The following is a 21,674-nucleotide window of genomic DNA, read 5'->3' on the forward strand; positions in this document are numbered from 1 at the left end:
TACTGCTGTATGAGCTGTTTAATGGCTGCTGGGAGAGACGAGTGTTTTGCCATTGGCTTATACAAGAAAACACTTGCTGCATTCTTTTTTGTTGTGCAGGAGGCACCACTTCTGCTTTTCAAAGATGTACGGTTGTATAATTGCGCATCTATTGCAGCTATTTTCATATGCGAGTGTAAACGTTGACTTTGGCCTGTGGGGCGTGGCCAGCAGCAGCTTATTCAGATTTAAAGCGACAGGACACCCAAAAGAGCTCATTCTGAAAGAAGCTCGAAGTAGGCAGAACTAAGCAGACTAAAATCTTATTATGTGACATTGATTTTGTGCAAAAAGAATATGTTATGAATTTTTGTATGACCCACAGACCTATCCTTACCTGCATAATAGGTCACCTTTAAGATACTGCAGCCTGTCATCTCAAACCAATCTGCCCGTTCTGCCTCCGATATCAAAACATTTCCATCCATACAGCTGCCACTCACTGAATGCTTGCTCTCTTTTTTTGTGCCTGATATTTGAAGGTGAGTGTGTATACGGGTGAAACCACATTTTACCATTCAACCTCTCCCGTTTTAGCAACAGGATGTGATAAACAATTCACAGTTTTAGTAGAATTTACACCAATTACTTGATGTTTAGCATTTTGCGCCTCGCTTTGACAAACTGGTGTATTTTCATAACGCTCTGCATGACTGACGCTTCAGCACTCATAAAACATGACTCATAATATTTATGATGGCTGCAGCCAGACGATTTACGTTTGCAATAAACGTGGCCGGTGCTCTTCAGCGCCGTGTTGGCTTAGGAGAAAATAAAACTTGCATTAGTCTGAGATTTGTGCTATTGAGGTCACTATAATGCTGCTTCTTTTTTTTTCTGTTACGTTTTAGGTACTCCTGTAAGCAGTGCACAGATTCCTACCCAAACAGCAGAACGGCGCCTAAAACCCACACTCGCTCTCGCAGCTACACTCGCTCTCTGACCAGCTCACAGGTGACGAACTCCATCATCCTGGCGTTTCATTTATTCTGGAATATTCCAATGTATACGGAATACCTTTGAACTTTTTCCACATTTGTTTAGGTTGCAGCATCAAACTTAAATATCTTTCAGGTTTTTTTTTTTCTGCATTGCCCTGTGTTTGGCTCCATCTGCTATGAGCAGCTTTCCTGTCCTTGCTGAAGAGAAGCATCATTACTTTTCCTCCTGACACAATGTTTTGCTTGAAGGCTAAACTGCTCAGTTTTGGTCTCGTCTCACCGGTTCTACTACGTTTCCTGTGTCCCCTCCACGGCTTGCTTCAAACTGCAGACAGGACTTCTCGGGCCTTCCTTTCTTTTCCACTCTCAAGACTTGTTGAGTGCTTGACTAATAATTATCCCACTCAATTATTAGCGGTTTTAAGAAATGTTCCTTAAGAGGCTCAAACAACTGTAATTACGCTGAAATGCAGGCAGGTTGTTCGTATTGGATGGTGTGAGAATAAATGGGCAGGATGCAAATGCAAACCGCAGATTTTAGGTTTTTGTTCTAAAAAAACAAACAAAAAAAAAAAAACAATTGAACTCAATTTGTCAGTTTCAAGAATACCCAACCCTTTTTTTGTTCATTTCTCACACAGTTATCATTATTTATTTATTTTCTTACATAAGCTGGGAGACACGTTGAACCATCAGTTCGAGACGGTGTGCGAAACCATGTTCGGCGAGGTGGAGTCGCAGGCCGTCGAGGCCCTGGATCTCCCCGGCGTGTTCCGGACCCGCAGCCACAGCTACGTGCGCGCCATCCAGGCGGGCTGCTCCCAGGATGACGACTGCCTCTCCGTCTTCTCCATGTCTGGCCCCCAGGGGAGCATCAAGGGCGGGGCCGGTGAGTGGACTTAGCGGCGTGTGCATCCGTTTTCTTTTTTTTTTTTTTTCATTTTCAGCCTCCTGACTTCTCCGTTCTCTCTGCCTCTAATTCAGCCTTCTCTCTCCCTCTGTGTGTCTGTGTGTACGTTTGCAAGCTATAGGCACAGACTTGCATGTGCCTTATTGCTCATGCTCTTTCTTCTCTCCTACACCTCTCTGCTCCCGTCTCACCCATCGCACTCCCTTGTGTGACTGCAGGTTTCTCGCGGTTATTACCGTTGCTGTTGCTTCAGTCTCTATCTCTTTCTTGTCTTCCTTCGACAAGACAAGAAGACGAGATCTTATCATCTTCAATCCTTTCACTCAACACAAAAGTCCACATGTGCGCTGCCGTTACTTCATTAGTCAAGTTTATTTGCGCAGAGCGTTTCAGCAACAAGGCAGTTGGAAGTGCTTTTGCATCATGAAAAGTCACCCATTATGAAACAAGTCATAAACATTACATTTTGTCAAATGCCATCATCAAAATCAAGCGAAAACACATCAGATATGTTAATCAGTGTTCAAGCTATTATTAATCAAAGGCAGCTCGAAACACGGCGGCTGGGTTTTTAGCCTCGATTTCAAGGAAGACGGAGTTTCGGCTGTTTTTTGTGGTTTTCTGGAAGTTTGTGATTTGTGACGCATAGAAACTGAATTATTACATTTTGCCACATAACCACCACCGACTTCAAGGTTACTACTCTGTCATAGGGACAATAAAAAGTAGTGCATAATTGTAAGGTGAAGAAAAAAATAACATACATCTTTCCTTTTTTTAAATCACAATAGAATCATTGTTCCGACCCTTTGCTTCCCCTATGCACTCACAGAGCAAATTAAAGTTTACATTTAAGACTTGATTTTCTCACCAAGTTCTATTCAGTGTGTCATCTGAAAATGCAAAGAGTAAAATATTGCTACAACAGCAAACCTACCAAGATGTGGTCTTTCTACTGAAGTAAGGCAAGGAGCTCCATGGTAACTGGAGGAACTTCTGATATCCATAATTAAGGTGAACCTGTTGACAGGAAAACTACTAGTTATGTACAAGTGAATATTTTTGCTTAAAAACAAAGTTCAAACCTCGATAAAGTTAAAATTATGTACCAAGGTTTGTGTTCACAGCTCATTTAGCTTGAGCTATGTGCGCAGAAGAGTTTCAGTTCTAAATGTACCTTCCCAAAGACATGCACCTCTAAGTACCTGTTGCACTTTTTTTTAGACTTTTATTCATAACACTTTTGAATTATTATTATTTCCCTTCCACTTCAGTTTGGCGCTGCATTGTGTTCGTCCCTTAAAATCTCAAGGAAATACGCTAAAGTTCGTGGTTGTGATGTGACAAAATGGAGAGGGGGAGTTGAAGGCCCTGTTTATGCATGCATCACACAGGTAATTGCTGATTTTTGTCAGCTGCGTGTGTTCGCTAATGTTTGTTTGCTCATCGGAGACGTTTTAGACCCTCGCAGGATTCAAATTTACCCAGCTTCCAGCAAGTCCCACGAGATTTATTAAAAGCGCTGCGAAGCATCATCCGCATCGAGTGTGAAACGCTCATGCGCTGTACGTATACCTCCAGAGCGCAGACACGCGCGCGCACCCAGGGCAGGGCTGAGCTTCAGCTGGTATCTTTTACACTGTGGAAAAAAAACAAGCTGCACACACAGATGCGAAGGGTGATGAAGAAAGGGAAGCGGTATGGATTGCTTTTGGTATCCGTCAGGCAATTGCTTTAACTTTTAGAAGAAAAATTTGCCCAGGGGAAGAGGTTTTCTGTTGTCACCTTTGCTATATCTGACATATCCACCGCTTTGCTCTCTGCCTTTTGCTAAAAAGTGTATTTTTCATGAAAAGGAATACTAGCCAAGCTGTTGAATGAAGAAATAGACTCCAGCATTGTCTTTTTTTAATGCTCTCCGTGTTCTCTCTTCTCTCTTTTGTCGATTCACGTCAAAATTCCTCCTTTTTTTCCCCACTTTAACATTCCTCTTCTCCCCTCTAGTCTGTCCCTTCTGTAAGTATCCGCCGGCTCTTTTCCCTTTTCACATCGTTTACTTTAACCTCAAACACCTCTGTCTTCTTCTCCCTCGCTCTTCTTACACTTCAGTCTTTCCTTATCGTAAAGGTGCTCCCCCACCGCTCCCACCTCGCATGTCCAAGTCTTCTCTCTCGGTGCGCGCCCAGAGCAGCACTGAGTCCACCCAGGACGCCTACTTCCAGAGCGGCGGACAAATGGCTCCGGGCACCGGGCGCCCCAAGCAGCACAGCAACTCCATAGACCTCGGTGGCTCCGAGGGGCCGTCGGGTCGCGCCTCCAGGGGGGGCTACTACACGTCCGGTGGGCCCGGGCGCTCCCGTCAGCACAGCAACTCGGCGGAGAGCCTGGACGGGGTCAGGGGTTCCAGGGAGCTCGTGCCCTACGGAGGGGGGCCCGGTGTGGGAGTCAGGGCAAAGCACAGCTGCTCAGCCGACAGCCTGCTGGAGGGGCCGCCACGGCCGGCGAGGGACCGGGACGGCCGGGTCGGCGGCGGCAGCCTGGGGAAGTCGTCCTCACTTCCTCAGAACAACATGATAGTGAGTAAGATGGGCGGGCAGGACGACGGGCGCGCGGCCAGGAAGTGGAGGCCGTCCATCGCCGTGCAGGTGGGAACGAGGAAATGTGAAACACAGAAAAATATCTTTAAATGATTTTTTTTTTGTTTGTTTTTATGTTTTTGGTCACAGTTGACAAAACTTATCAAAGAAAACATCAGTTTAAAAAAAAATGCAATTTTCAAATGGTGACTCAATTTGTGTTTTTTTTTTTCATTCCTTAAAGTAGGGGAATGTCACTCTTATTTTTTAAAAATGTATTAAAACTGTCAGCATGTCGTGACAATATGAGTGATGTGAAAATATCAATCTTCACCTCCTCCATGAACTGCTGAAGAAATTCCCTCCTCCACCAAAAACAACCAATCAGAGCCAGGAGGAGGGTCTTAGCGCTGTCAATCGGGCTCATGTACGCTGCTCAATGTGCAAATGGTAGAAAAACAACTTACCATCTCAGAAAAACCATTTATCCGCCGTCATCAGTGGCCATGCTTGCTAGTCTTAGCATTCGTTGCAGGCTAAGTTGTGTTGAACCAGCTTTAGCATAGCAGAAGGATGTGAGCTGATTGACGGAGGAAGACCCTCCTCCTTTCTTCTCCTGTTTCTCCTGTTTCTGACAGAGCTGTGTATTTGTGGAAATAACAGCTGATCCATAGCGAGAAGGCAGAGGAGCTTGTTTATTTTTTTCACAAATTATCTTTCCCATATTGTACTGTCAGGACAGTTTTAGCAAATATGTTAAAAAAAGAGAAGCAAACTGTAGTTCCACATGATCAACATTGCCTATTTTACTATGTTCTAATGATATAGCTTTTATGCTAATATCCCAACATTAAATCTGATCTATTATACCAGTAGTAGTGAACCTAAATGTATAAATTACTGTTTGTGGAGTTGAATGCTTAGATAATCTGATAGACTTTGTGTGTGTGGCAGATTTCCAAAAATTGTATCTTATTTTTTATTTATTTAAGTCATTTTTAACTTTTCCTTACACGATTAAAAAAAAACCCACAATGCTGAAAAAGCAAAACGAAATGAAAAAAATCAAAAGAAGAAAAATAGAAGACAAAACTATTACAGAAATAGACAAACATTACTTAAATTCTTGTCGATGGCAAGAACACAAAGTGTAGACCGAAAAAAGTGTAGGTGTAATTTTTTTGTACATTTACTGCATTGTCAAAATCAAAGCTGCAGAACCTTTTCTAAAACACACCTCCAAGGAATTCCAGCCGAGTCTGGAATGGAAACGGAAAATATCCGAGCCAAAACTTCAGTTTTTTTTGTCAGATCACACATTTGTTCTCTGACAGCAAACACATTCGAAACACGAGCCAGCAAGTTCCTCATACAGCCGATATAAATCTATTTCCACAAGATTAACCCATAGCAGCTGTAGCTTCTTGTTTTGTTTTTCTTTACATTTATTTCTGTGATAAAATTCCCTCTGTCCCAAAAAGATATTGAACTTTTCCTTTACTTCTAGCCGCTCATGTTCTGTGCTTGTGGTTTGCTGTTGCAGGTGGACAGCTCGGAGACTCTGTCCGATTCCGACACGGAGGGAAAAGCTCTCACCGAGGTTCACTCCATAGGAGTCCAAGTGGAAGACGAGAAAAGGTAAAAAAAAAAAAAAAAAAAAAACACAGAAACAAAGCAGCAAAAAAAAAAATATTATTCATCTGCAGAACTTTCTCTCCCAGCTTGACTTGTTTTGGTGACATTTAAGTTTCTGTCATCACGGATGCTCAAACTCAGAGTGCGGGTTCGAGGGGTGTTTGTTTACCCGCTAATTTATCTTTGTTCCAAAATATGCGGCTTGATCAGGAGCGGCTGGTCTTTGTGCTGTAATTTATGTGAATAATTCTGATTTATATTCAGAAAAAGCACTCGTCTTCCTGCGCGCCCAACAGCGTCGCCATGTGTACGGCTGATTTCCCGTCTATGTCCAATTAATTCATTTAAGATTTCATCAAGCAGCACAGCTTGAACTCGGAAACACTTTGTTCCAAGAATGTCTCTTTTATTTTTTTTCTTCTTCTTTATTTTTTTATTTTAACCATGTTTGTAACCCCGTCTACTGCAATCCGTAAACACAACATGGCTTTCACACATGACTCGGCGCTCTTCCTAATTATATCCATTCTCGCGTTTGAACGCAATCGCCGAAGATGACATCAGGACATCCGGCGCTGCGGATCTGAGTCACGCTGCGGACCCGAACAGACTGAGGAGACAGATGAGGGGAAGTTTGGGTTTAAAGTTGCAACAGTGTAAACACTCATCAGTGAGCACACTGGCATGACATTTGCACGCACCGATGCGTCATATGCCAGGGGATTTAGCAGGACTCATCACAACCAGGCGAGTGGCGGTGATTGCCGTGACAACACGGCCCTGCTCGGTTTGCAAGGTGAAACGAAAAGAAGGTCGAAAGGAAAAAAATAAATACATAAGAAAATTGAGAAAGCCTTCTGCAGGCAATTCAGTTTGTTCAGATGGCTCTGAGCCCGCTGTGACTCCTTGTGTCTTTTTGCAAGGCGGGCTCGATTCAAACGCTCCAACAGTGTGACGGCGAGCGTGCAGGCCGACCTGGACCCCGAGGGCTTCCCGGGGCTTAGCGTTGCTGTGCCAACACAGGACAAGAGTCTGCAGTTTGGCTGCTCCTTCCAGAGGCACTCGTCAGAGCCAGAGTCCGCGTCGCAGTACGCAGAGTGCCACCGCACCGTCCACACGCAGGGCCAGTGGGCTTACAGAGAGGTGGGTCCCTGCCAGAGGTCTTCCTCATGAAAGATGCAGACTTTACTTTGAATGGTTCTTGCTAAAGAATACTACGAAAGAGGATTAGGGAAACTGGGGGGAATAAAGGAAATGAATTCTGACTTTAATCTTCTGAGATACTATGCCAGAATTCTGAGAAAAGAAAATCTGCAAAAATGTCACAATTCTGAGAAAATATGTCATAATTCTGAGGTTAAAGCCCAAATTCTGAGGCATAGAAGTCAGAAATGTGATATTAAAGTCAAAATTAAAAAAAAAAATTGGCTTTAATCTGAGGGGGGAAAATGTCAGAATTCTGAGAAAAAAAATTCTGTAAAAGATAATAATTCTTAGATTAATGTCTGAATATTTTATTCAGTGGCCCTAATCCTCTTCTGCAGAATATTGAAGTTACACACAGATATGATCACTCTCTGCATTTTAAGCTGTAATGTAACCTAGATTCCCTCTATGAAAATTGTAAAATTGTTTTCCATAAATCTAATCTTTGGCTCCTCAGCTGCACAACGTCGATGTAGATTGGCAGATTTTATTGTACAACACGGTTGGTAATCCAAATTACCAACCGTGTTAGCATCTGTTCATCGCCTTGTCGTCTATTTCTTTTTAATGCGCTCGATTTGGAGTTGTAGGCCTTCCAGGAGGTACAGGGTTATGTTTTTGAACTCAGAGTGTCATTTCTAAAAGTAATGCATCCCTTCTGCTTCACACAGGACCTCATTCAGGGCAACTACACCACCGAAGCTTGCCAAGTGGACACAAGGCCCCACCAGCACCCACACCTGCCGCCGCGCTCCCACTCCCCCCTGCCCATTACCGCGGAGCGCGCCTGGACGGCCACACCGTCCCTGGAAGGCCCGCGCAGCCTCCCCGACTCGGGCCGGGCCTCGCCCTGCATGAGGGACGGAGAGTTCTTCCTGCGCCTGCTGCAGACGGAGGTGGAGAGGATGGAGGGCTGGTGTCAGAACATGGAGAGGGAGGCGGAGGAGAATGAGCTTCCAGAGGACGGTGAGTTCAAAAGCTATTTCTCATTTTGTTGCTGCTGTTTTTATTGAACTGCATTTCCACTCTCTCTCTCTCTCTCTCTCTCTCTCTCAGCTCTTGAGCTAATTCGAAGCGCAGTTGGCAGTGCACAGATGCTCATGTCTCAAAAGGTCCAGCAGTTCTTCCGCCTCTGTCAGCAAAGTATTGTAAGTGTGCATGAAAAGTCACATCAACACACATTTCCATATAAGCGTGTTACTATGCATGTTGGATATCCAACATGCATAGTAACATAGTAACACATGCAGCTTTCCTCGCACATTTCTGTATCAGGAAAGTAAGCATTCATAACTGTTCAACTTTTTCATGCTCTGTTACTTTATAGTGCAAACTTCAATGTTTTGAGGGATTTTATTTGATAGACCAGCAATACAGTAGTGCATAATTGTAAAATTGAGGAAAAGAGATATTGAATTTCTCAACAGATTATTTGAGCACACCATTGGTGCCCCCAAGAGGAGGGTTGTGGGGGGCCATTGCCCCATTGAAAAATGTTGTCCCACCCACTGGCAGCCCCAGAGAATCATGTTCAATTCATCTTCTTCAATCAAGACATGAAAGTAAAACCCAGCAAATACATAAAATTAAATTTTAAAAAATACTTAAATGATCCCAAAGGGAAATTACATGTTGCTGTAACTCATTAAATCAGAATTCTTCAGAGTTATTGTAGGAAAAATTTCCTGTCGAATACAAAAGCACACTTCACCTTTTTATATACATTCTATACGTTACTATGTATGTAGTTTTTTTTTTGTTTGTTTTTTTTTTTTGTTGTTTTTTTAAGTTGTGCCACTTAGATTTTTTGTCTAGCCTGGTTTGGCCACTGCTATTAAGATTTTCTGGGGGCTCCACTAGCACACCTCATAAATCTGACCTTTATAGAACAGCGAGAGGAAAACCATTGTCGTTAGATGTCCAGTTTGCAGTTTCGAAGGAGTTCTAGTTGTATGACATTAACATTTTTGACTATTGTCTAACATTGTGCATTACCCTAAAACAATATCCTCATATCAGTGGCTAAATAATGCTGTGAAGATGCTTTTAGTCAGAAGGACACAGAAGTCAGCCAGAAGTGAGAGAAGATGAATGGTGCTAACTCAAGGGCAATACTGAGAGAAACCCTGTTAGTGGTTACCTTTGCATATTCTTCTGTCAGAATGGTCCAGTCAATGTTCAAATTGAAATCTATGAGAAACTTGATGTGCATAGATCCTCTTAATCCAATCTGGTTGGGTTTGAACTATTTTACAAATAATTGGCAAAAACATTCAGTCTGTAGAATCTGATTCCTGAGAGAAAGAGTTCTAAAACTTGCAGCTGTGATTGTGGTGATTGGTGGAGCTGCACCAAAGAATTGACACAGGAAGCCAGGATGCAAAAGCATGTAATAATTTTCAGATTGTTTAGCCAAACATTCTCTCAACTTTCTATGCCCAGGACCCATCCGCCTACCCCCAGCCCACGTCGCAGGACCTGGCGTCCTTCTGGGACCTGCTCCAGCTCAACATAGAGGACGTAAGGGTTAGGTTTCAGGACCTCCAGAAGCTCAAGGACTCTGGGTGGAGGCTCCCACCTGACAAGAAGGTGAGGGACCGGAGGGTCCGGCCTACCCTGGTTTCCCTTCAGCATTCTCCCCGAGCCAAGATGGCTCTGTGCCGCCGAGTAGAGCAGATGGCCGTGGCCTCCAAATGTTTGCGGGCCGTGAACGCTCAGAACAGACCAAGAGGAGCCAAGCAGATCTGCCCGCGAGGCACCGGAAGTTCAAATTGATAGGGTTTTATTTTGCATTTACTTTTAATTTATGTATATTTAAGTTTTTATCTTACTTTTCTTGCACTCTGTCAAGAAAAAGACAGCTTTTAACATTATTTTCTATCAAACCTCTCCAAAACTAACTCTCTTTTCTTCTTTTTTTCACTTTTCCCTTGTACCTCTCCTTCCATTTCCTTTCATACAACTCAACACTGATGCATGCTGCGATACCTTTTTGGGGCTTTTTTTCTTTCTCATAATGCGTTTGATTACTTTTTATTTATTTTTCCCTCTGTTGTGGGTTTTGTCTCTTATTGCATGGGTTTTCCGTCACAAACCCCCCTTCTTTTCCACCACCTAACATGACAAATCCACTGTCCTTTTCCCGCATCTCATGTCAATGTCTCATCCTCAACGGGTCAGGAGGATAAGAAACTTCCTCCGCCCCTACCAAAGAAGCCGGCGGGCGGGGTGAGCGGCAGCCTCCGGGCCGATAGCGTGGGAGACGGGGTCTCCGGGAGCGCTGGAGGCGGCCCGGGGGGGCTGGTGGTGCCCCGCGTTGGAGGGCACACCCTCCCCATCAGGGAGAAGTCCCTGGACCTTGGAGACCGTCAGAGGACAGAGGCACGAAGGAGGCTGCTGCAGACCAAGCGTACCGCCTCCTTCAGGCAGAACTCGGCCACCGAGAGCGCCGACAGTATCGAGATCTACATCCCCGAAGCCCAGACTCGACTCTGAACCCGTGACAGCACTCGCTTCCCCCCCCTCACCCGATCTTCTGCGAGTCATTGCTGTTTATACGCTATGACCCATCGCCAATTTTAGCACTTTCCATCAACTTCTGTCATCCTACATTATTACCTAACAAGCAATGACAGCCATTTTAGTGTCTTGAAATTCAAACCACTTTACCGAGGCAGAGGCCTAGAGCCTGAGCGGTATCTAGCCGAAGACGTTTTTACTTCCTTCTTAGACAGAATTTCTTTTTAAATATATATATACATACATATATAAATATATATAATCACTGGCTGAAACCAAGTCAGAAATCTTTTGTAAAACTAGGCAGCAGAGGTTCACGCAGTAGCATGCCTGTGCGTGTTCACTTGGCACAAAAAAGGGCTTAACAGGCAGTAGACCTCTGAGGAAATTCTCCCCACACCTCCCACCCCTGATGCCGTTCGGAGCGAAACCGACTTACGGGCCACTTACGGGCTTTCGCCGATAACAGCTCAGCCGAGTCGAGATCTATTGATTTCTTGAGCATCCTCAGTTGGCTCCAAGAGCATCCCTGAGGAAATATCAAACACAGAATCCTTAGTCCCTCTTCCCGTCTGTCCACACAAGCACCAAGTCACAGAATATGGACCAATTTCACGTCTCACTCTGTTGATGCTTTCGAACCACCTGTCCATCAGCATCGGACGGCGAGGCTCTCCTATAGTTGTGTTTGCCAAAAGGAGCTTCTTCAGTGTAGCATCACAGACAAAAAGAAAAAAATCAAACTCCTTGTGCAGTCTCTGAAGTCTCAAGAAGAGGAGGGTTTGGGAGAGTTTTTACATGGAATTATTTCAGTGGCTTTTCTGGACTTACTTGAAGATGCTCCCCCTTCTTTTTTTTTTACACTGTGAGAGTAGAGCACCACCAAGTGGTCAAAAGAGAATCCTGCTTCAACAGCAGTGGTCTTTACAGTTTCAATATATCTTATTCAGGAACAAGTAAACACCCCTTAATGAAACAGCCATTGAAGTGGTCGGGACTGCTATCTTCCCCTCTGAAACCCTTTCTTTCTTTTGAATATTGCTTGGACAGACTTTACTATCGTGTTTATTTGTAACTAAATATGGGTTTTTAAGTAAAAGAAGAGCAGCAGCTTGAATTTTCTGCAGGATTTTATCACCCAACGTTATTTTGTTTCCCTGACGGCGTTGACGAAATGAGGAATGATTTCGTTTTGCTGGCAGATAAAATGAGGCCTAACTGACCTTAAAATATCCTTCCAAAGAATCACCAAGTCGAATCAGATTGGGATTATCTCCAAAAAAAAAAAGTGGTATTTTATAGCTATGCTGGGAATGTGAAATATGTGATATGCGTGGAGCTACGGTGCCTTGCAAACATTCATATCTGGTGAACTTCTTCACCTTCTTTTCAAGTTACAACCATAAACTTCAGTGATGGACATCAAACCAGCATCCCTCAGCATCCTGCTCGAGTGACGTGTTTTCCATCACAGGGTGTTTTGTTTGTAGGGACTATTTTCAGTGTTGTTATCATCTGGTCTGAAGTGAACAGCAAGCAGGACTTCTTGTTTTTATTTCAGACGCTTCTATAAAAGTTGAATCTTCTATTTTTGGTGTCAATTTCTTCCACTTTCTCAGTTGCTGTTCTGCATCCTCTAAAGCTGCCATGAGCCTCTTGGCTGCGTCTCGGATTAATGTTTTGCTTTTTTTTCATTTATTATGTGAAAACTTAATAAATGTGAAAACTGTTGCATAAAAACCCCAAAGTACAGAAATTCACTGAGGTTTGTGGTTGTAACATGACAAAATGTGGAAAAGTTAGAGAAGCATGAATGGTTTTGCAAGGCTTTGTATGTTGTTTTTTATTTTTTTTTATTAATTTACCTCCTGAAACAGGTCTAAATTATTTCACAAAGTTAACTTTTTTTGAAGGATTCTTATCAAAAATGCGTTGGTGTTTTCTACGACTGTTGGCTCATAACGTGAACGCACTTGAGTAACTTAATATGAAAGTCTGTGTGAATCCCAGTTAACACTAAAGAGTCAAAATGTATGGAGTAGAGAGATGACAAAATGTCAGAATTTGTAAGCATGAAGTGTTCTTTCTTTCCTTTAATTTTGGTTGGGATACGTTGGAAATATGGGATATTTTATTGGAAAATGTATATTTTATAATATAAACTACATTTCTAGATTAGTAGAGATTATCGAGAACAGTACATGTACAAAGATCATATATCAAATGTGAAACACTGCAGTATTGTTACGATAGATCATAGCTGTGTGGCATATCCAGACTGAGTCCATGTGAAGAAGACTTTCAAACGGCTCTTATTATCTTGAAATTGTGAGTCAGGTTCACAGGGTATCTCTGGCAAGAAAGGTGGTTGCCAAGGACGATCCTTCCTTAGGCCTATTTAAATATCTGTGTGTGGTTCTCACAACTTGTACTGCTGTTCCCCTTTCCTCCCTGTATCTCCTGTTTAGAACCAACTACATGTGCCTAACCAGCTATGTGTGGAGGTTTCCTTTGAACACAGTTTACACTTTGAATATATACATAAATATATAGAGAGAGAGATAAAGAGAGAGAGAGAGGGAGATGTATATAGAAATGTATGAAATTTGAAGAGTATTGTTGGAAAAAAAATTTTTTGACTTCCTGAATCTCCCTCATGTTGCAATACACACCTGTGAGACTGGCACACTTTGTCGATATGGAACACTGCATGCTTTCTGACGGCCTCCTCTGAACAATTTAGCAGAGTCTCATTTTGGAGAAGAAACACGTATTTTGTAGCCTTTAAATCTTTTTCTTCTGTGTGATTGGGGGAGGGGTGAAAAAAGTAATTGCTAGGGTTTTACAACGCAGTTATTCCGACGAATCACACGTTTGTACAATTCTGACCTTTTAGAGACAATGATACAGACATCCTTGGAAATGCCAACCAGTGTTTTGCTTTTTGGACTTCAGCAGGTGAATCTTAACAACCTCCTTGTACAAACGAGGTGCCCCGGCATTGAAAACAACGAGGGCCGTCGTGTGGAATGCGTCCGCAGCAACGCGAGTTGCGGAGCCGCCTTCTCTCTATTTTTTTTTTTGCGTCCCTCTCTGCGTCCGATACCGCTAAAACCTGATGACATCCGTGCGGTGCCCGCCGCAGGCCCTCGTCAAACGAAGCACAAAGAACTGCTCTACTACTGTTACGCCACTGTGACGGACTCTTGACCCCACCCTCACTATCCTCAGTCCTACATGCGAGGGGGGTGGCAAAGTCTCTGGATCACACAAGTTGCCCTTGAGGGACACCAGGATTTAAAGAGGCTTTTGTTGGATTTTTATCCACAGTAGCAACCACGACTACTTTCATTCGTGCCGACTTTCTTCTCTCTGAGTTCTACAAGTTGAGGTGTCAACCAGCCGCACCTTGCCTTGAAATAGGTCCATAGCAAACACAGTTTTTGTGGTTGTGATTTCCGTTTTATTTATTTGTTTATTTATTTATTTATTTATTTTTTGTTCTATATAATCTATCTATCACATCAGCATCGTACAAATCACAGTTCCTGGTTGTGTTGTAACATTATCTCAGCACTGACAAAACACAGCAATCAAGCTATCTTAAGCCTTTCTTCCCACATGGCCAGACAAAATCTGAGTACCTCAGTTTTTAGCAAGTGTCCCTCTGTCCTCAGGGGATTTCCTAAACCCACCCTAAGACCCTAATAATACGAGGCTACGTTAATCCTCGCAGGAGTGTTTTGCTGATATTCTCAGATCGAGACGGGGAGAAGGAAGAAAAAATCTCTCGCTGCTCGAGCCCAGATTCACTGTTAGCCATTTATTTCCCCAAGACTAGGAAACAGCGTGAGTCAGTGTGGTGGCAGAGGCAGCAGCTTAATTGTAGCCGATTTGTGTGTGTGCTGCATACTGTGCTTCTGGAACAAAGCCAAGCTGGAGGCCTGTGGTAGCAGCAGATTTGAGTTTTAGTTGACATTACTGTAAGGCAGAGCTGCTCTGGAGTTTGAAGCTAGCTTATGTCTGTGGTGGGGGGGCTAGCTAGCCCTGGGCGCTAGCTAACCATGTTCATGAACTTCACTGTCAAAAAGAAACCAAACTGATGTGTTGTGGAGATAGTTTTATAAACCAATAGCCTGCTTAGTCTTCAGTCACTGCTTTTAATCAACTGTCAGCAACAGGGAATGTTGTGATAGAAGTTGGTAAAGCTAGTGGCAGCATTGCTTTCAGTGAAACACATAGTACTTCAAAAGTCCCGTTTTTACTCCAAAGTGGAAATATTCAAAATTATTTATATTAAAGACAAATCATCTGGAACACCCAGTCAGATTTGTTAGCTGGAAAGCAGTGAAACTCCTCACCCAGATAAATTTAATATTCAATATGGCTGCCAAGTGTTAAAAAATATGTAATAGTAACGGGCTGTTTCTTTGCTACGATGATTAACAAATCTGTCGTATGGACTTCCCTTAGCGAGAATGTTTCTGAAACCTTTATAAAGCATAATTTATTTGCTATAAAATTAGCTTGGGGAAAAAAAATCAAAAAGCTAGAAGGCTTACAGAAGGTAAAGTTTGATGTAGAAAATGTGTGGCTAAAAATATTGGTTGATATTAGATACATCCAAGGCCTGTATAGATTCTACTTTTAATCAGAGCTATCCTGAATCAAACCTATAACCAACAATTAACTTGTGACAGTTACGTAACCAGCTAATGATTGTATATGGGCAGCTTTTGTAGCCCATTTACTGTCTAAGCGGGACATTATGTAACTGTAGTTTGTGCAGTAGTTACACTGCAAACTTGAAAAGCTTTCTGACTTGCAACTGTAACGTGGTCAACTCTATTGTGAGGTCCTAATCAGATCTACTTTTTACAAAACTTGAAAGCACTTTGCTACGACTAGTGACTAATGCTAACAATTGTATCCTGGAGGGATAACTTAATAAACAACCAGCAGAAAATATGACTGATAATTAACCAAGAATCAATTCAAGTGACAAATTTCCATATCTTCTACAATTTCAGATTTCTCTCATTCATTGATTTTTGCTGGCGCCCATGTGTACAGTCATGGCTGGAAACTTGTTTAATATTCAAATTACATGTGAGGATCCTGAAGGTGCTTATCTACATAAGAAAATTATTCATAATTGCACATAAGTATCATCTTCAGTGACTCCCGCGTGTGCAAGCAGAACTTTGTATTTGGCATGTTATTGGCAGACCACACCATAGGCAGGGAGTTAATTACAGACCGTAAACGCCTTCAGTTGCTATTGCTGAAAATCACTGAGCATAATTAGAATCACTCTGATTTAATAAGAAACTTAATGCTTTAATTCATACTGTGGCCAAACTACTGGTTGGTTTCTTGCCTATGGTTTACTCCGCCCGCCCCCCTTCTCTGTTGCTCCAGAACAGGTCGGACTCGAGCAGATGATCAACTGAAACTCCAATGTGCCTTTAGCACTGAGGTGTAATTCTGTTTGTATGTGTACATGTGTGCATATGTATTAACGCTGTAATGTGGATTTACAGGACACACACAGCTAACCATGAGGGTAAGAGACAACTGAGCGATTACTGTGTAATTATCAACAAAATATATATATCTATACCCTAACTTCGCCATGTTTACAAAGTGTAAATACCTGTTATCAATGGACATTGCTTATCTTAAAATTACATTTATTGTTATTAGAATATAATTAATATGATTACTGTCATTAAAAGTTTTAATTAGTGCCATTACGATCATTATTAAATACAGTGTTGTTGAATATAGCTATGAGTAAAAATTGTTCTGTAGGCTGATCAAGGGCAAGTCACGTGTATAGCAACAAAAATATATAAATATATAGTTTATTCTATGTTCGGTTCAATAAATCGCTGCTATTAAAGGGGATGGAGCAGAAGAAGAGAAAGTTGATTAACTCTGGGAAGACACTACCCCCCCTCCCCCCCTTCTGGGCTCAGTGATGCACACTCCACCAGAGAGGTGAGGAATCGCTGAAGGAAGTGAGCTGTGGGAGTGGACCGTCCTAACAATAGAACCTCTTTCTCTGTGTGCTTTTACTCCACTTCGAACTCTCAGTGCCAGCAAGAGGAGGAAATCAAACGGGGGGCCTCGAACCGATGGAGACACTTCACACTCGTTATTCAACTCTATAATGTAGCAACGGCAACAACAGCCCTTCGTTCTCGACTCCCTCCACGTCTTTCTTGTGTTATCGGTGACCACTATGATTTAGAGCAAGTTTCAGCATGGATTCACTCGTTTTATATATATCATCAACTCTGGGCCAAGACAGCATATTGTACATACAAACGTTCATTTTTGTTTGTTCTTCTATGAGAACAGCTGACTCCAGCAGAGCAATAGAGTCACAACAGAGTGTAAATGTTTGTTACGCCACCAAGTGGTCGTCCACACGTGGTGCACGAGAACACACCAGGAAGTGGTGTCTGAATTCAGTCTGAAGGCCGGTGAAGGCAGTGTAAACCATGCTCCTGTTTTGTTTTTTTTTTTTTTTTTTTTTTATCTTTCCTCCCACCGTTTTGTACATACAAGTTTATTTCTTGCTCTCATGTTTTTATGGATCTAAATGTGTCCAAACCGAAGCACGTTTGATGGCGCTGAACCCGGAGAGATGGCACACTGTGACGTGGTTTACTCCCAACACAGAATGTAACACTTTCAACGTTGTCTGAACATTTTCTAATGGCTAATATTATTACTATCAATATTATTATGATTATTATAAAGCTATTTTAGCGAGTTAAACGAGCGTTGCTGCGTCTCCTTTGTCTTTTTTTGGTGTGTTTACTCTGAATGTTTTGAAGAAAATGTGAAATGAAGCAGTAAAAACATTCTTCTTGGGGGTAAGAGCAATGTTGTTTTGATTGAAGGTATCTTCTCAATTTGAGCTTAATAACATGTTCCTTAATTTTCTGGATTCTAGCCGGCCCCTCCATTGGCTTGTATGTCCATGCTTGATTCAGTTCCAAAAATTTAGTTTATTAACTCAAAGTTACATCTGGCGCCAAAGTGGAGAAGACACATTAGTAAAATGTGAACCTGTGCTTGCATGACCTTCAACCTTTTGGATTTTTATGGGTGTGTGAGTGTGAATATGTTTGTGTGAGTTAGTCACCTGGAATTGAGAAGATGCCACTGTGCCATTCCACCCGAATGATTGTTTCCAGGTTTGGAAAGGTATATTTTTTTAGTCATGGGTTGAAAAATATGGCCACCATTTCTGCAGCATGCAGAACTTTAAGTAGTAAGTCTGATCAATTTCTTTTTAAATAAAACGTGTTGCTAAGTTCTGGGATTGTGTGCAGCAGGATGAAACTGTTTTAAGTAAAGGAATTTCAACAACACAAGAAGTTAAATGGTGTTAAACAGTAAAATGGAGAATTTTGATCTACATTTCTAAGGCTATTTACTGATGGAGCAACTCAAGACTTGAACAAAATAATGCAAAATGTTCAACCTTTAACTCTTACGATGACTGAAAAAGGTGTTGTGGGACATTTAACCTTTTAACTGTTAAATGTCCCACAACATAAAAATGGTAAAGAACTAAATATCCACATTCAGGTCAATATTTAGTAGATGCACATAAGTCTCAAACACACTGGCTCATCTGGACACAGCAGTTGCAACAGAACAGTTTAAGTGCTGTGAGAATGTTTGGGGATTAAGTTTGAGCATCTTTTTACATCCAAATTGTCTTGGATTAGAGTAGAGGGTTTGAACATGCTAGAATCTTCACCTTGTTGGCTTTAAACCATTTATATGCACTTTTTGCTGCAAGCTTTGTGTAGTTATGCTAATCTCCAAAATTGAAGTTCAAATCAGATTTTCTGGACTGGTGCTAAATTTGCGAGAGAGTGTTTATTTTCCACAAAATTGGAAACAATCAGCTGAGAAATATCCACAGGTTGAACAGGAATGCCACTTTTCATTTATGGTAATAAAAATGTTTCAAAAACATTTATTTTTTTAAATAAGACACTGTCATATGTTAACAATAAACAAGTTTTCAGATCAGTAAAGCAATGATCAAAGATGTAAAAAAAAAATTCCCTTAAGCATTGTCCTATTATCCCTCCAAAGTGAAAAATTAAAACATGAATTGAATTTAATATTTAAATTCACCTTTAATATTCACCTTACATGGTGAATATTTTATAACTTCAAATTTCACTGGACATTGTCCAGTTTGAGTGTCCAGGCTTGACCAGGAGTGAAAGGTAGCTCAGGCAAAAGGACAGAGAGACCTGCATTAGGGTAGACCGGTGCCCAAGGGAGGGGGGACGGACGCCCCAAGAGAGTCACCTAGAAAAGAAACGGATTCCTATTTGTTCCTAGTCACTTTTACATTATCGATCATGGGTTTGGTCATGTACTTGTTCCAAAACACATAATCTTAATAATCCCATTTACCTTAGTTGTTGCTGATGTTTGGGGGATCAACAGCTTCAGTATAGTTGTTGGGGGTTTGGCTGTTACAATGGCGTAGACCGTGGCACCTTTTGAGGTATACCTAGAAGAAAAGTAACGTTTAGTTTTTGTTGTTCTTTTTTCACTAAACCAAAACTCATACTGAGTTTCTGGTAGCATGGAAGGAGAAAACACCAAAAATGAAGAACACTCAGATCCTAAATATTCAACTTTCCAGCTTTCTTACCACACTGGCACAGTGCTGTTTTCCATTTGGACCCTCCAGGGTTTGGTGGCGTAGATGGCCTCTCCGTTGGTTTCCAGCCAGGCGCCAAGACCCCTCAGCCTCTCCTCAAACACACTGGGAATTGTCCCGTCGGCTGTGGGACCTACATTGAGAAGATAATTTCCTCCAAGAGCCACTGTGTTGACCAGATCCTGTGAAGAAAACGAGAAGCATTCAGTCCTGAAGATGAAGCGGCTACATCTTAAGCAATCTGAACGTCATCTTGTGTCTTTACGTCAATAATAGCAGGTAAGTCCATCAGTTCTTTGAACTTCATGTTTCGTCGGTAACCCCAGGATAAAGTGTCCACAGATGTACATTTCTCCCACTTGTGTTTGGGCAGCTGGCCTGGCGTGTATTTGTCCTGGCAGTTATAAAAGCCACCATGTTTACAGGCAGTGCCTTGCCCCCATCGGTCATTGGTCACAACAGTATCCTAAAATCAAGGAAGATGGGGTAAATACACTGACGCTGCTATTATAGTTTTGTGCAATGCTTTGTGCATGGCAGTTTGTGTTTCCCTAAAATAAAAAGGACTGACTTTGACAGGGCTGTCGTTGTAAAGCCACGCCAGAAACTGGGTGGAGTTCCAGTAGGTGTCTGGCGCTTCCCAGTCGCCGTCAGACCAAATCACCTCAGGTCTGTACCTGCAAGGTATATAAAACACTATCATGTTGTGCAATAACTGAGAACTAGCTAACTTACCTAAGGCATGGCTGCAGTTTGTGCAACAATAACAGGGAAACTGAAAACAACAAGCGGTGTGATCGGTAACTACTAAAACTTAAAACCTACTAACCTTACAACAATGTTATAGAGTTCAGGAAGTAGTTTCTGCATCACAAACTGTTGGGTTTTGAATCCATTCTTCTTGTCCTCCAAGTAGAGGGGGTTGAACCATTCATACAAGGAGTTGTAGAGGCCATAGTGCAGCGATCTAAGTGTTGAAAACAACAAATCTCTGAAGCTCTTGTTTATTACCTTCTCGTACGAGACATGTTTTCAGTTATAGCTGAAGAGGTTCAGGTGGATTTGTGCTGTGTTTCATATGCCTATTGAACTCATTTACCAGAATCTACAGTTGGATATTATTCTCCAATAAGCTTCAAATTCACCCACCGGTTGCGAACTGCATCTCCCAGGTCTTCCACTAAGTCCCTTTTAGGACCATTATCAACAGAATTCCAGTTCCAGGAGTATGGAGACCCCCAGTTAGTGAATCCTTCATGGTGTTTGGAAGTCAGGACAACATATCTGGAAAGAGTGCACTGTGAAACAATGACTTGCAAGAATCCTAAACATATTCATTAAGGTTTTGAGGTTGTAGTTTTTCATGGTCCAACACACACCCTGCTTCTGATTTGATGCTACCCGGAAGTGGAATATAAACACCTTACTTTGCACCAGAGGCTTTGAAGATGTCCGCCCACTCCTCCGGGTTGAAAAACTGCGCGTGGAACTGAGGGGCGAAATCCGGGTAGCTGAAGCCGGGCGGGTAGTTCTTGGACATGTAGCTCACACACTTCGGGTCAGGCGGCTGCTGACCCTGCCAGTGCCACCAGAACCACTCGCTGCCGAAGCCTGGCACTGAAAATACTCCCCAGTGGACAAAAATCCCCACCTTTGCTTCGTCGTACCATGAAGGCAGCGGTCTGGCGTCCAGACTCGTCCAGTTCGCGGTGTAACGAGCCGCTGCGGGAGACGCGAAGGCGAGGAGGAGGAAAACGGCAGCCATGACTGCTACAAGTTAGCCTAAAATAAGATTACATGGAACTCATTTAAAGTCCCTGCATCTACCTAGTGAGCCTCTTGTTGCCGTTTGAGTTGTTTCCTCGTCACATGACTGGGATCACGTGGAGCACCACACGATTGACTCGTTTTACAGAACTGCAAGGTGTAACAGTTAATTTGACCTCCTAGTAAAGGACTTAAAAATATATCTATAGTCTTTGACTCGAATAAAAAGATTTCAGAAACAAAATGCATTTGTAATGCAAACAATGTAACTTTAACTTGCATTTATATTTCTCCGTTTTTTTTATTTATCGGCTTATTTTGTTTTCCATTGATCAAACCACTCATTATTGGTCTACTGCAATATTTATGAT

General features: G+C 42.2%; 2 protein-coding genes across 5 annotated transcripts in view; one reads left to right on the forward strand and one right to left on the reverse strand.

The window, feature by feature from the left end:
* The window catches only part of dlgap3 (discs, large (Drosophila) homolog-associated protein 3), an 86,326-nt gene extending 68,710 nt beyond the window's left edge, over positions 1-17,616 (forward strand). Inside the window, exons 4-13 of one of the 4 annotated variants that reach the window (XM_015050221.1) lie at positions 891-993; positions 1,653-1,869; positions 3,895-3,906; positions 4,000-4,535; positions 6,010-6,104; positions 7,025-7,244; positions 7,979-8,273; positions 8,364-8,455; positions 9,750-9,896; positions 10,488-17,616. In XM_015050221.1, the coding sequence (XP_014905707.1) occupies positions 891-993; positions 1,653-1,869; positions 3,895-3,906; positions 4,000-4,535; positions 6,010-6,104; positions 7,025-7,244; positions 7,979-8,273; positions 8,364-8,455; positions 9,750-9,896; positions 10,488-10,802 (2,032 nt within the window). In that variant the 3' untranslated portion in view covers positions 10,803-17,616. Of the gene's footprint in view, positions 1-890; positions 994-1,652; positions 1,870-3,894; positions 4,536-6,009; positions 6,105-7,024; positions 7,245-7,978; positions 8,274-8,363; positions 8,456-9,749; positions 9,897-10,487 lie in introns of all 4 variants that reach the window. The other 3 variants (XM_015050219.1, XM_015050222.1, XM_015050220.1) reach the window with 3 other exon arrangements.
* A 1,096-nt stretch (positions 17,617-18,712) lies between these two features.
* On the reverse strand, positions 18,713-21,431 carry LOC106958365 (alpha-L-fucosidase 1). The gene is made up of 8 exons (XM_015050226.1): positions 20,964-21,431; positions 20,686-20,820; positions 20,366-20,503; positions 20,108-20,213; positions 19,802-20,002; positions 19,528-19,718; positions 19,284-19,383; positions 18,713-19,175 (listed from the first exon to the last, which is right to left on the reverse strand). The coding sequence occupies exons 1-8, from the start codon at positions 21,299-21,301 to the stop codon at positions 19,041-19,043; spliced, it is 1,344 nt and encodes a 447-aa protein (XP_014905712.1). The 5' UTR covers positions 21,302-21,431; the 3' UTR covers positions 18,713-19,040.
* Positions 21,432-21,674: the final 243 nt, after the last annotated feature.

The sequence above is a fragment of the Poecilia latipinna genome, unplaced genomic scaffold (assembly GCF_001443285.1).
Source record: "Poecilia latipinna isolate Pla-1442-1.1 unplaced genomic scaffold, P_latipinna-1.0 Scaffold980, whole genome shotgun sequence".
NCBI lineage: Eukaryota > Metazoa > Chordata > Actinopteri > Cyprinodontiformes > Poeciliidae > Poecilia > Poecilia latipinna.